General features: G+C 36.8%; 1 protein-coding gene across 1 annotated transcript in view; it reads right to left on the bottom strand.

Moving 5' to 3' along the window:
• LOC149770946 (uncharacterized) overlaps positions 1 to 14,834 on the bottom strand; it is a 64,130-nt gene that overhangs the window by 14,355 nt on the left and 34,941 nt on the right. The window contains exons 4-7 of the mRNA XM_089948950.1: positions 10,808 to 11,539; positions 7,253 to 9,591; positions 6,443 to 6,591; positions 4,721 to 4,804 (exon numbers count right to left, since the gene is read on the bottom strand). Of these exons, the coding sequence (XP_089805076.1) occupies positions 4,721 to 4,804; positions 6,443 to 6,591; positions 7,253 to 9,591; positions 10,808 to 11,539 (3,304 nt within the window). The remainder of the gene's footprint in view (positions 1 to 4,720; positions 4,805 to 6,442; positions 6,592 to 7,252; positions 9,592 to 10,807; positions 11,540 to 14,834) is intronic.

Raw genomic sequence — 14,834 nt, 5'->3', positions numbered from 1 at the left:
ACAGATGTCACTTCCTTGACAACAATATGGTTTTGCATGCTTGCTTTCCTGAAAGGTTGATGCATGTATTTCATGGATATATTAAAGTCCTTTTTTTGCTTATAAAAAAATCTATCAAAGTAATTTTTCAAGAAATTATAACATGTCAAGATATTTTTGATGTTTTCGATATCAGACTTCAAGATCATGGTATGTAAATACCTATCCAAACGATGTCAATGATCTACATATATTAAGAACTCGTCCAAAAATAAGATATTTCGTTTCTAAAAATGAAGACTTGAACAGTCCTGTTCTATCAACTTTAAAACAGGACATCCATTTCTTAAAGCTGCATTCCTTGCAGAAAATGTAAAAATAAGATAAAAAATGACAGTCATTATTTCGTGGCTCTTGTCATGAAATACAACAAAATTAACTGTAAAAAATGTAAAAAGTTTAAAGGAATAAAATTGGAGAATCTGAAACGGGGGAGGGGTCACACCATCAGGTTGACTCGACAACATGTAAATAGACTAGACTGGTTTCCAGTGTGCTGCTCATTACACACTTGTAATCAAAAAAAGGAAAAACAATCAGTGTGGCACATGCAACTTGATATAACCCATCCATAACATTAGGGTTGGTGAAACTCACTGTCCCTAAGTGCTGACGTAAGGTCATTTGTGTCTAACCCAAAACATATTCTGGATCAAGGGATAAAAGACCCAATAAACAAGATAAATAATCACCTGCATGACATCTGTTTTATAGCCAAATACAAGAAACTGAAGTAGAAATCTAGGCAAGTAGTATACTTTCTGTGAAGATTTCTTCCATGCCATAGATTACATATGTTATAGAAAACTATTTAGTGGCATTCTGGTATAATTTGTAACAAGAGGCCCAAGTGGACCTGTTCTTGGTCACATGGGTAGTAGAAATGTATCAGTTTGTGAATGTAAATTCACACACAATAAGATCCCACATACATTAACTGTGGTGGCACAGATATCAAGGGACTGGATTTTTGACAGGATAATTCCTGGTTTGATTCCCTCAATATGATCAACCTGGATCCTCATTAATTTGAATGGATCTCACTTAAAATCATACTGACCAAAACAAAGTCTTTCTGATCTAAATGAACATGCCAAAATCTTATAACTGATCACAAGTATGGCGTCTTGGGTGTTCACATGCTCATCCAATTACATGCAATATCACCTACAAAAATACTCGAATGTTGCTTATAATCAAACTTGCCCAGAGCTTCCTGTATAGTGCTCATACAAAGGTCAGAATGGAAATAGTGACTATCATTCCAGATAAAAATGGGAGAAAACATAGAGTGTGTGATTTTACTGAGGTCAACACAAGGAAATCTTAATATTTTAATTAAATTCAATGCTGTAAATTTTTCTTCCACTTGCTGAATCAGTTGAAAAACATCTTTCAAAAAGAATGACACTGCCTTTTAATCATTTTTTTGTTTTGCTACAATGATGAAATAGATTCATGTAATCATAGCAGTATCTTTCTAGCAAAGTAATAATCAAACCTTTTGAAGAAAGCTATTAGGAACTTGTCAAAAACAGTAAAGCATTTTAACCTTGTTTCTTTAAATGCATTTAGATCTTTATCAATCTGATAAATATTTGATCTCCACAGTCCAACATGGAGATCTGACAGTTGCCAATAAAAGTTAATGTTTTGGTGATCTCTGGAATTCACTGTCAGCTTATTTTTAGCAGCCTATCCAAAAAAGTGTTGCATTTCATCTTTGGAAGCATATTCATTAGTAACAGTATGTTCCAAATGACCTGTGTCACTTTTAGAAATTTGAAAACTGTGATCTGATTGGTGAACTACAAGGTCAACAATAAATTACTCTTATCATTATCCATTAGGTCCCCATAGAGGACTGTGGAGATCTGATTTTAATCAGATTGATTCTTCCTTTATTTCATCTTCTGTGTCACCCAATGTTTATTTTTGTTACTGTTTGTATTGTTGTTCCAGATTCTGTTATAATTTATTGTTCCAAGAAATGCATCAGAAATCTGGAATACCTTTAAAGCTAATACTATGCCCCAGATCACATGATGTTACAAGAGATTTCATCATCACATCTTCAGGATTGATTACAAAAAAAAATCCCCCAAAAATCAGTAATGTTTTCATTTTTTCATGTCCTCATGCAAAATATGATAACCCATGCAAAACAGTGACTTTATATATGATGGGCTGAACCAGTTGCATTCATCCATCTGCACAGTTTATCAATGGCAAATAATCCAAATGCGTGTCACAAGGGTCCAAGATTTGAATGAGCTATAAGCTACTAAACCAGGACCTGAATGACCTAGATAAAAGTACTACGGAACATTTGATCAAAGAGAAATAGATTAGGGAGTAAAGGGTGTACAACTTAAAAGCCCTAATAGGGTGCTCATGCATCAGTACCTGGATAAGGTGTATCAAGATATTTAATCAAATAGATAGATTAGGGAGTATAGGTGTCACAAATCAAAACCCCTATGGGTTGCTCATGCATCAGTACCTGGATAAGGCGCTTCAGGACATTTGATCAATGAAAAATAGATTAGCAAGTATAGCAGGCACAACTCAAAATATGTTTTTCATTGGGGAGGTACGTATACCTCAACTCCAATAAAAGTTGGATCAGAAATATGGCCTTTAAAGTGTTTACAAACTCATCTGCCTCAACAGTAGCATGCATGAACACACCATGGTCCTGATATAAGCTTACAAAACATATCTGGTCAAAATCAGATTGGAAATACAATCTCTAGAGCTCTTACAAGTTTAGCCTCATTACACATAAGTGTCACTCATAATTAAACCCATCCACACAATGTACACACCAAATAAAATCAAAATCAGAAAAACATAAATTGCCTCTGTAGTGTTCACAAGCTTAAGAAGTAAGATGCATTGACAACCTCATTAATATGCATGGAGGTTGCTTATAATCAAACTAATCCATGATCTTCATGATAAAAGATTACACACCAAATCTGATCAGAAGTATTGCCTCTATAGTTCATACTCTCAGCCATAAAGATGCAGGATCGTCTTATTAAATATGTATATATGTGGTTGTAATCGAATTTGTCCAAAATCCTGATGATATGCACTTTAATAACAAATCTGGTTCATATTTGATCAGAAATATGGCCTCTAAAGTGTTCACAAGCTCAAGCAATAACATACAACATCACTTCAATAATATTTATGAAATGTCATTCATAAGGCAACCACCTAAAAAACATTTTGCCAGCTGAATGTCCCTGTTTCGCATTACCTACAGACCTGCCATCCCTGACGAGTCCGTCTCAGTAAGGCAGTTGATTTTTTTCCATAAGACTGACCAGTTTTTAGTAAGGTAACAAAATATCAATAACTGCTATTGTAAAGCTGGAAAATGTAATTAAATGTTCGACGTATCGACAATAAACATTATGTTTAACTGAAAAGTTTGTAAAGTATGCGTAGACTTTATTTACCACTAGTACAGTTGCACAAACTCTTCCAATCCCTATGCAACACAATGGCTTGTTGCTATCTCTCGACCTGACATAGTTCTTGGAAATTCTTTTCCATTTCACATGACGATGGTAATCATATCTCCCACCATGAGACATACTCAAATTGGCTTGTGATGTCCAATAAACGTAACTGTGTCCTTTTCCAGCTTTTATTCACAAGAATCTGAATACTCCTTTATATTCTTCTGTGTTGATTATTAACACTTTTCTAGTAACTTATTTTCCCTTTCGTCTTAAACATGCATTACTTTCTGGATGCCATTTTAAAAAATTCTATAATCAAGAGTTTGATCATGCAGACACTTCATGTGAACAAACAGATGCAGTTTAAAGTGCCTGGGGTGCTGCTGTAAAGTTAGTCTGGTTCCCTGACTAATTTCACTAATACTAAGATGAAACCCAGATCCAAATCAAACATGGGTGAACCAATTATCCGTAATTTTCGGCAACAATCATTTTTCCATAGTTTATGCTTGCATGCTGTAAGTCCGTATTTTAAGGGAAATTTTCATAAGACTTGCGGCAAAATCATAAGAGTTGGCAGGTCTGTGCCTACCCGAGCACTTTCTTCTCCATGTTTAAAAAAAAATCACAATAAAAAATGACATTAAACATGATATACTTATAAAGATAAAAATAAGAAAAAATATCTTGTCTACCTAAATTTTAAACCTTGTGCAATAGGAAGCACAAACTTTCTTTTCTGGTCCATCAAACTCATCAGAAATCTTGAAAATATAAGCTTACATACCAAATCTGATCAGAAATATGACCTCTAAAGTGTTCATAAGCTCAGCCAATCAGATGCAGGATCACTTGCTCATGAGATCAACCAATCAGATGCAAGAACTGCCTCTTTAATATGCATATATGTTGCTCATAATATAACCCATCCAATTTCTTGATGATATAAAGCTTACACACTAAATGCTATCAGAATTGAGGACTCTAGAGAATTCACAAGCGTGTGTTAACATACTGATAATGAACACTACACAATGTTGGAATGCCAAAAGCCCATCTCATAAACTTGATTAGCCTCTAGCCAAGGCACAAACTTGTACAGGTGAGATGTAAAAATAATTTTTATAGGGAAGCGCCTCTGACAACTCTGCCACCAGGGACTAAACTTGCTGTGAAGATGAATTGAGAAAATGATAAATACTGACCTTGATGTCTCATCATATGAACCTTGAGCTGACTGTTGGTACGAGCAAAGTAATCACAATACTGACATTTATATGGCCGGATATCTGGAATTGGGGAGATGAAAAAAAGGTTAAAATAACGACATACATTTTAACAAGAGTCTGAAGTGAGCCTAATATCACTCACTTGACAACATTTAAATTTACAGCTGAAATGGAATTAAAAGAGCTCTGTAATCTTTAGTAACATATTTACCAAACAAGCCTAATATCAACAAACTGGAATTCACACTATACAAAAACTATATCTCTTTTAACCCCATCCCTAATAACACAACAAAATGTTATAAAAGTACATGATTCACTTAAAACTCAATGAGAAAGTCATTTAATTTTTCACCTTAGCTGATGAATTGTGGACCCTGTGTTCAATTTAAGTAACTCAAAGCACAAAATGTGTATTGGCCATTACCAGTATGTACTGTCAACTTTGGACTGCATCATATATCAATACCACCTATAAAGAATTTTCTGTAATAGTTCATGAAAGTAGCATAAGTATTGATACTGTGGCAATTTTATGAGTACATAAACCAAAATTCTCTACATTGTGATTCTTGCACAAATGCACACAGCTTCACCTTATACTGGTCCCTCTTTCAGAAGTACTTAATAACTTGGACACAGAACCTATATTTTTAAAGACCTTAATAATAATATTTTCTCAACACAAAACACAATATAAAGTGAAAAATACTGACCAATGGATGTTAAGAAATGCCTATTGGTGACTACACTGAATGAAATAAATATCAACTGAACATGTCAAGTGAAAGTAATTTTTTCCCCCTGAAATTCTATTTCATTGTAATTATTAAAAGGTGACAAGCCCTTTCCTTTTCAAATGTGAAAGAGTCAACTGACTGTCATGGTGATGCCATAAGTGTATGTGAGAATCTAATTAAGTCCTTACTAAGCGGCCAAGGTAGATCTGTTAAAATATGAATGGTCCTTTGGCATGATAATGCAAGCTAATTAATATATTCATTTGTCTCCAGCTGATTATAATAAATTAAAGATGCTGACACCACGGTAACATCTATGTGCACGGTCAGCCTAATAACTTGACAAAATCAAGATGCACAACTCTTGCTTTGTTTTTGCCTTCCTCATTCTTCAGTGATGCATTTGAAAATAAACAGCAATTTTGAATAAAACACATCATTTGTTGTCTTTTCTCTTTCTTTTCATTACTTTTTGTGGCGATATGGATTAAGTGTTCTGGAATCATACAACTGTGGTATGCTGACTTTTTTATTAGTACAAATGTACACCAAGCTATCAATCAAATGGCATTTAAAATCAACATCTTGTGGGATTAACTAGTGAATAATTATTGATACTCTGGCAGTTTTATGAGTGCAACTCTTGGAATGAAGTCTAATTCACTAATGTTTTCTGCAGTGGATACATGTGCTATAACCTTAAAAGGGAAGCAACTCCAACTTTACTGACACTTGATACAACAACAGGGATGAATGTTTGTATAAAGTTTTGAGGCAATCCTGCAATAATGAACTTGTGCTAATGGGTGGACAGATGACAGGTAATAGACCATCCCATAAGCTCTTCTGTTCATGAACTTAAAGAGTTAAAAAAACCACTGACCATTGCTACCCATTAACCATTATGATAGGATATTTTTTTAGTCCTGAAATATCCAACCTTGACAGCAAAACTAACCTTCATGGAAGTCCATATGTCTGTTTATATCAGAGAAAGACAGAAAGTCCTTGCTACAGAAGGGACAGCGGTACACTGTGTGGCCATCTGACCTAACCATTGGTTTACAGATCTGCTCTCGATTCACTGGGGCATGAACTATAGGCAGTCTGTAACACATAATAAATCACAAACTTAAAAAATGTTTTAATACATTCAGATAATACCATACTATTATCATATAATCACACTTTAGAGTTGTAGTGTCTTCTAGGATGACTATTTTATATTCTTTTAGCCTAATTGACAATAACAACAATCTTAGGAAACTTACATAGATTTTTCAAAAGACAATTCTGAAAGAGTGGAAGTAAAACTATGAGCATACATTTCCAGATACCTTCATTAATTGTTATGGCGACCACTCCGGTGGACGAGTGGTTAGAGCGTCCATCTCAGAAGCGGGAGGTCGTGGGTTCAAACCCTGGCCGAGTCATACCAAAGACTTACAAAAATGGTACTGACAGCTGCCTCACTAGGCACTCAGCTTTAAGAGGTTTGTGTTAGGACTGGTCGGCCTGATGTCAGGATAATGTGACTGGGTGGGTCATCAGGTTAATCTGGGGTGTGTTATGGTCAGACAAGTTAAGCACCACTGATGTTATTATGTAATAAATCCAATTGTGTCCAGATTAAGGGAGCAGAGTGTCCCATTGGAATCTCTCTCTTCTTTATATTTAGTTTTATAATCAGATCATAGTTGGATGGATGGATGGATGGATACCACAACAGTGGTGTGTAAATGACAAAAGACCAATAGCACCAACTTACCTTGAATGTGTTCTGGAGAGAGAAGTGACCTTTCTTCCATCAACACTCAAGCCATCAATGCCTTCTGGATAAAACATGGAGAATGTCCAATTGTTGCCCATGTTGCTGTTGTCATTTTCCATGAATCCTCCCTTTGATTGTGGGGACCACTGCACACGTGGAAATCCTACCAGCATTTCCCGTTCCTCTCCTGGTGAAATTTCTGATCTTGAAGAGGAACGACTATTAGGCGAGGGACTCAAGCTTCCATAATGCTGTGGCCGATCAACTCCATCACTTGTCGTCTTACTATCCAGTGCATATTTTAGCTGACTACCTGCAGTGGGCATATGCATGGAGATAGGGACAGACATTGGATTTAGAGGAAACAAACTGGAAGCAACCTCAGCAGGGACACCAGAATGCACTGGGGAATTCTGCGAGGCGAGAGCTTTTGCTAACAAAAGCTGACTTGAAGCTCTTAAGTCTCCGCCTGTTAAAGCAGGTTTGGCAGCTGAATACATAACACCGGATCTTTCTTTATCATCAAGTGCGGATGTCTCCCTGTGGTACTGGTCTGAACTAGAATCTTTGGATGGAGAGTCTCGATTCTCAATCTTCATGGGCTGACCTGATTTACGTTTTGATTTACTGCTCAGTGGAAGAAGGGAGCGTCTTGGAGTAGCAATAATCTCGGACTTTGTTGAATCATCATCGCCGTCAACAGTTCCTTCAGCAGGCTCTACTGTAACAGTTTCCCCACCTTCTGTAATATATTTGTTTTCCTGATCAAGGTCACCTTGAGGAGCTGAAGGCATCACAATAGTAACAGCTTGTTTTGTGTCATCACTTTGTGTCCTTTCAACCATGTCAGATACCACTTCTCCATCACGGGGACTACTACCAGATCTACTGCTCTGGCCAATATGTTGACCACTATATCCTCTCTTGGAAATTTCTCTACTTCTTGCAAAGTGTTGTCCTAGGTGAGATTTCATCGAGAATTTGCCTCTCGTTGTGGTGCCACTTGAACTGTGGGACACATGAAATGGGCCTGATGGTTTCTTCCAGTGGAATCTAAGCATGTGCTGCTGTAAGGTGATGTTTTGATTGAAACTTTTTCCACAAATGCGGCAAAAATAATTTCTGTTCCAGAAATGAACACGCATATGCTTATGTAGAGACAAGACACGATAAAATGTCTTCCTGCAGTATCGGCATACATAGCAACCATTGCTTGGTCCTCTTTTTGAGCTGTAATTTGATACTGGAATCATCTTTTCTTCAATATTTTTCTTTACTCCAGGGGAGGTGGAGCTATTACCACTGGTTATTGTGGAGCTATTTGGTTGCAGATATTTTCGAGATTCAGGGGAAGATGATCCAGTGCTGCTTGACTCCTTACAGTTATCTCCCTTTGCAATTGTATGAACTTTTCTTTCACCTGAATGTTTCCTGAGAATATGCTGACGCATTTGAGTTTTGAATTCAAAAGTCTCTTCACAGAAACAGCATTCATAAAATGTGAGATTACGTTCAAAATGAACAGAAAGATGACACTGCATTCGACTGAGGTAATGGAACATTTGTCCACAGAGGTAACACTTGTATACTGACATTTCATTTCCAGTGTTCAAGTCTACTCCATCAAGACGTGTAAGTAGTACAGTTTCATTTTGAATACTGATGCGATTCTTTATAAATGGTTCCTCTCCAGCTATCACATGCCCTCCTCTATCTAGTCTCAAGGATGAGGACTGCTCCTTATCCTGCAGAGCAAAATCATTGGGTCCACTCTCTTTATGGGAGACAGGAAAGGTGGACAGGGATCGAAGGTCGGGTGTAATATGACTAAAGCTGTATAATCCTGGTGCCCGATGGAAGGTGCTCATTGGAAATGACCCAGGCTTATTGTGAATGAAAAGGGCTGAGCTTTGATGAAAAGATGAATCAGTTGATCCCGTCTCATCTTCAAGGTCATCCATCTCTCCTGACTCCTGGTATACATTGACCTCTGACTCTGTCCTTGACATTGGCTCTGCCTTCAGCTCAGCATCCAATCTTCCATTATATGCCTGATCTGGCTTTGACCCATGATCTCTTGACCCAAATTCCTGTGAGAAGCCTGGTTCTTGCTTTACCATAGGAACAAAATTTAATCTTGAACCCTGAGAACTGTCTGAGTTAAAAACAGGTGAGGCATTTACCAGGTGTCGCCTCTGTAGCAGATTATTATTGGCCCTTGTCTTCATCCGCATGTATCGCTCCTCCAGGCCCGGACTTAGCTCAATATCAAGGCCATGTGCTGCCTTCTGGTGGTAATGCATACTGCTCTTGGCTCGGAATGGTTTTCCACAAAACTGAAAATATATAGAACCTGTATTTCCTGTATTGAAAAAAGTGAACAACAATTAAGCCTACCTAAATAATATGCTTCAAGAATCAAAATAAACATTTGCACTTGATTTGTCCTGCTGACATTCCATGATTCATCTGGTGTACTAACTTGAAAAAGTTTGTTTTCTTTCTTCTAATGTTACATGTGTCTTTGACAAAATGGTAGATTATAGAACCTCTGGCTATGTGTAAGAATTGCAGACTTGGTGATCAACCAGTTTTGCAAGTACTGTAATATCTTTATTTTTATGCTCTATTTTATGAGGTTATTTCTGGTTGGCTGCAAGTCTAGAACATATATGACAAGAAGCTGCAAGATCCCAATGCTTTTCTCAGTTATTCACTCTTCACCTGTCCCCCCCCCCCCCAACCTAGGCTAGAAATTCCAACCTGTGCATTTGTATGACACTGGTTTGTGATGAAGCATCAGTCCTAATTACCAATGATCCTCCTGTGGCAAAATTTCCTACCAAGCATGCACTGTACTTAAAAATTTTTTTGCTACAAATATTTACACATTATTGGGCAAAAATATCACACATATGAAAAATTAATTTGAACTGGGCAGAGCTAACAGGTCAATGATGTCACACTTATGCAGCATAACTGAAACATGGTTAGACTGTTTTGAGATTATCTTTGATGTTTTAATAGCTGGTGGAAAAGGGAATCAGTTATGACTGGATTAACGTTTGATTCAATATCAGCATTTGTTCAGTTGCCCTTCAGACTTTAATAACCTTTACAGTCAGTTTGGGGTATTAAAGAGTTGTTGTTGTAGGGTTTAATGCCTTTTTTCTGCAAATGATAGGCTATACATGGCGGCCAGTATTAATGGTGGAAAAAGAACCAGGGAAACCCCTGGAAAGAACCACTGACCCACGAGAAGCTACTATAATGGAGTATTAAAGTTCTAAGATTTGTCTGTTAGTGGATGTAAATAGACCTCTTAATATCCACCCATTTGTTCAGTTACATGTTCAACCATTTTGTTATGTGGGTTTGGTAACAAGTCTGTGCAGGGGCAACTGTTAGTCTGCAATTAGTCTCAGAATTTGACCATCACAATGTTAAATAAAGATGCCAAAATGTCGTTACAAATTTTGCAGAATCAACAAAAAACGGGCTTGAAATTCCTGATGTTACAATCCTGCTTGAAATAAAACTCTAATGACTTACTTCACATTTAAATGGCTTCTCTCCAGTGTGGCACATCATGTGACGTTTCAGATCACTTGGCTTTGGGAAAATCTTGGAGCATATCATGCATGTCCGTCCTGCCAAAGCATCCCCAGAAAATTCTAGAAGATATCGGTTTTGCTCGGGAAGATGCCTGACCTCCATTGGATTGCCTGGTAGTATTGGAGGTGCTGTTCTTGCTGTGTCAAATCCACCAAGAGTTGTCTGCCCCTGATGAAAATCAGATATAGCTCTGGAGTTGAGAGTCACATCCCTTGACTTAAGTTCAGTAAATGCCCTGTTGTTGTCAAAGGTTGCCCTTCGAGTGTCTCCTGCCGGAGTATCCAATAATGCCTTATTCAATAGTTCACTGCCCGCAGTACTATTTCCAGAATTTGGAGCATGGTAGTCTTCCTCTGGAGCTGGATCCCTAGCTGGAATGGTTATGTAACCTGTGTCCTTCACCTGATCAGGACCTTCAAACCCATCAGGATGATCCAATTGTTCAGAATCAAGTCGATACCTCTTCACTTCATGGTTATCATCATCTTCATGGTCAAGGTCATTGTCTTCTGAAGCTGACTGGTTGCCCCTTTGCTGGTCCAATTCAATCTTCCTCTTACGCATGCCTGAGTATCGTTCTACAATATTACAGTCATTGTGTATGATACCATGGTGGACATATTCATGATACTGAAGGCTTCTCTTTGCCTTGAAAGCCTTTTGGCAAACCTGAAAGAAAGAATTCATAAAATAAATAAATAAATCTTCCAACATAAGCCCGCACAGTATACCATAATAAGCCCACTGTGATACCTTATAAATGTAATGAAAATTGTGGTGGGCTTTATCGTTTGACAAAGAATTAGTACAGTAAAACTTGTTGTGAGAGATCGCCCCCTTCTGCCAACAAAAAAAAAGGCCTCTCAAGACAGGTGGTCTCTCATAACAGGTTTGTACAAAAATACGTTTTCACAATCCAGTTTCAGAACAATTTACAGAAAAATAACCACAATCACTGTGCATATATTCTATTCTTTTATTAATAGTTCTTGAAAAAATAATGTATGCATTAAACTGAAAACAAACATATATAGCAATAAAGAGATACTTACATTTGAAGATCACATGTACTGTATTAACATGTGAAATCGTTTCTGATTTGCTCTTTTTTCTTTATAACACCCTAAATTTGTTTTACCAACATTTAAACTGCCATTTTGCGAATGGTCTGCTCTGTTTCACTTCTTTCAGTCACAATTATTATTTTCTCCAGTATTAAAAGTTGTCTCTTTTTAGTTGGAGGTACTTCCATTGTTATTAATGGTACTAGGTGATACTATTATTAGTGCTCAGTTGTAATATCGACAGTAAAGATGGTTTTGACTGGGCCTGGGGGAAATATGAAAAATCTATACATGTACATTGCATATCTAACAATTAATTAAATAAAAAGAAACAGTTATCTCAACCAGAATCAGAATCATTTACTCAGAGAAAAAAGTCAATGTCTTAATTCAAAAAAGACATACAGAAATTAACTCTATAAACAAAGTGTGCAACCCAGTCATACCAACTTGAATAGATGACAGCTTGGTGATTGGGATGTAACCACTGTAACATCTTGGGAAGAAAAAAAAACAAACATCACAAGCCCCTTAACACTATCAAATGAATCCTGCAAATGATTCTCTCTTGCTGGTTTAATAGACAAAGACCTTATTCACCCTCAGGCAATACGGATTAACTGTAAAGACAAAACAAAATCAGAGTGGCTGCTACCTTAATTTCAGCACTACAATGGCAATTTGCGACATGTACATTAGCCTGGTTTACGGACTGTATCAAATATCACTATATACAAACTGGAAGCAAGACTCTGTTTTTTGTGTGTTCTTTTTATGTTTGATTTATTTCAGAACAATCTTTACTATTCAAGTGGTCGTTGTTACAAATAATTACTTAACGTCAGTGGTGTCTGTCTCTGTACTTGCAATACAGTCGTTCATAGGGATACTAGGTCTTACTTGTACATAAGGGTGGTAGAAACAAAATGACCCGGAACCAGGCTAAGTACTGGAATAATCTACGTGTACTTCAGTCTGGTTTATAATTGAAAATATGAATACTATAAGCATACCTAGACTATTTCAGATATTGACAGCCAGCCTATTTTTTTTTTAATGGTGTAAGCAATCATTGTTACGGGATTTTAAAAAATGCATTTTCTTGCCAAGAAATCATGGTAGCTGGTCACGTTCAGCAGGTGGTTGCTCAGGACAGAGCGTTTACATAATAAAATTGATCCGTGCATTACGATTGTTGCTGGACATGACAGGTAGGGGCTCATAGCAGATGTCACTCAAAACAAGTTTTACTGTAAACATACAAATATAGTGAAAATATTGTAAAAGTTGAGGATGCGCTTATGAGAAATATGGTTGTTCTATTGCAGCAAAAATATTAGAATAATGCATAGCAATAGGTCACTTAGAAAACATTACAATTAAATTAGACACTTAAGCACAAAGCCCTCCACACACTTAGGTTTAGGTATGTGGTCTGCAAATAACGTTATTTTGAAAAAGCTCATTTTCTTCTATCAGCAACACCAACATTGGATTTTGTTCTTTAGATCCCAATAGTAAAATGTTTTTTTTTCCTACCCTAAGTGCAAGCTATCCACAAAAATTGGTCCAGGTATGTGATATAGAAAAAATGTTACTGTGCAAAACTCTCTTTCTTCTTTCAGTCACAACTGACCATCACCTTGTCTAAGCCCCACTCCCATCCCAACCATGGCCAAATGGTCTAAGCAAGCTATCCAGAGTTTAATGACAGTAGATAGTGGAGAATTTACTTCACAGAAACCATTTTCATTTTTTTTTGTCATTGGTCATACCTTCTTGCCTATGAATCAGCGGGTTTCTTTCTTACTCCAAGTGGAAGCCATCCACAAAGTTATGTAACAGTAATTGTATGAAAACTCCAGTTGCTGTATGGACAAACAAAATGTAAAATGACAGCTGGCCAGACAAATCATATGATAATATGCTCCATCTTATGCAGTGGTAACAAATATCTTCAAGATGGCGGTTTAGGTGACAATACTGGATGTCAGATTGGTAGCATTTTCAGGACCAGCTATAAACTTCAAAAGAAGTATTTCAGTGAAAACTTCCTTGTTGAAACAAATGTCAGCTCAAAAGAAGTATCTTTCATTTTGGACCAGCCTGACATCATCATACATCTGTTAGCGAAAACCTTATCAAATCCCCATCATCATACATGTACGTCTGTTAGCAAAAACCACATCATCATACATCTGTTAGCAAAAACCACATCAAAACCCCATCATCATATGTCTGTTTGCAAAAACCACATCAAAACTCCATTCTGACATGTGGAGTAGGAATAACAAGAAAAACAAAATGGCCACCATGGTGGCTAGCACTAGGGTTCATACATCTTTTGGTATGACAAAATTCAATGACTTTTCAAGGACTTTATCCAATTTTTTCAAGGACCTCGATGCCCAGTACACTTTAGTATATTTGTCAATGGTCATTTAAAGGATTAGTGAGAATGTTTTGATTTCCTGACAGGGGTACTTCCTAACATTTGTGCAAATAGGCTTGAAACTTTATAACTGAGAATAAAAAAAAACAACACAACTGTTAGGAGAATAACAACACTTCATTTTAGCGATCAGAGTTTACAGAGATTACCGAAGCCCATCTTCTCTCTCTGACACATTTCATGAAAACACATCGACCAACCTCGTATATAACGACTTGCATAATTTACGAGTATCTTAAGTTGTTTGAAGCAGACAAAATAGACTTATGGAATAACTTTGATGCTTGACATGATGCATTCAAGCGGCATCTTAAAATCGTCCGCCACAAAAAGTATGGAGTTTAATTTTTTATATCAGCTGTTGTGTGATCGCTCATCAAAATAATACAGGTACAATTACACGTACATGTAAGTACATTGTACAGAAAGCAACCTTTCCAATAACAGG

Source organism: Sinohyriopsis cumingii, unplaced genomic scaffold (assembly GCF_028554795.1).
Source record: "Sinohyriopsis cumingii isolate HCF-2022 unplaced genomic scaffold, ASM2855479v2 utg002197l, whole genome shotgun sequence".
Taxonomy (NCBI): Eukaryota; Metazoa; Mollusca; class Bivalvia; order Unionida; family Unionidae; genus Sinohyriopsis; species Sinohyriopsis cumingii.
The sequence above is the reverse complement of the archived record's forward strand: the minus strand, read 5'-3'. Positions and strand labels throughout refer to the sequence as shown.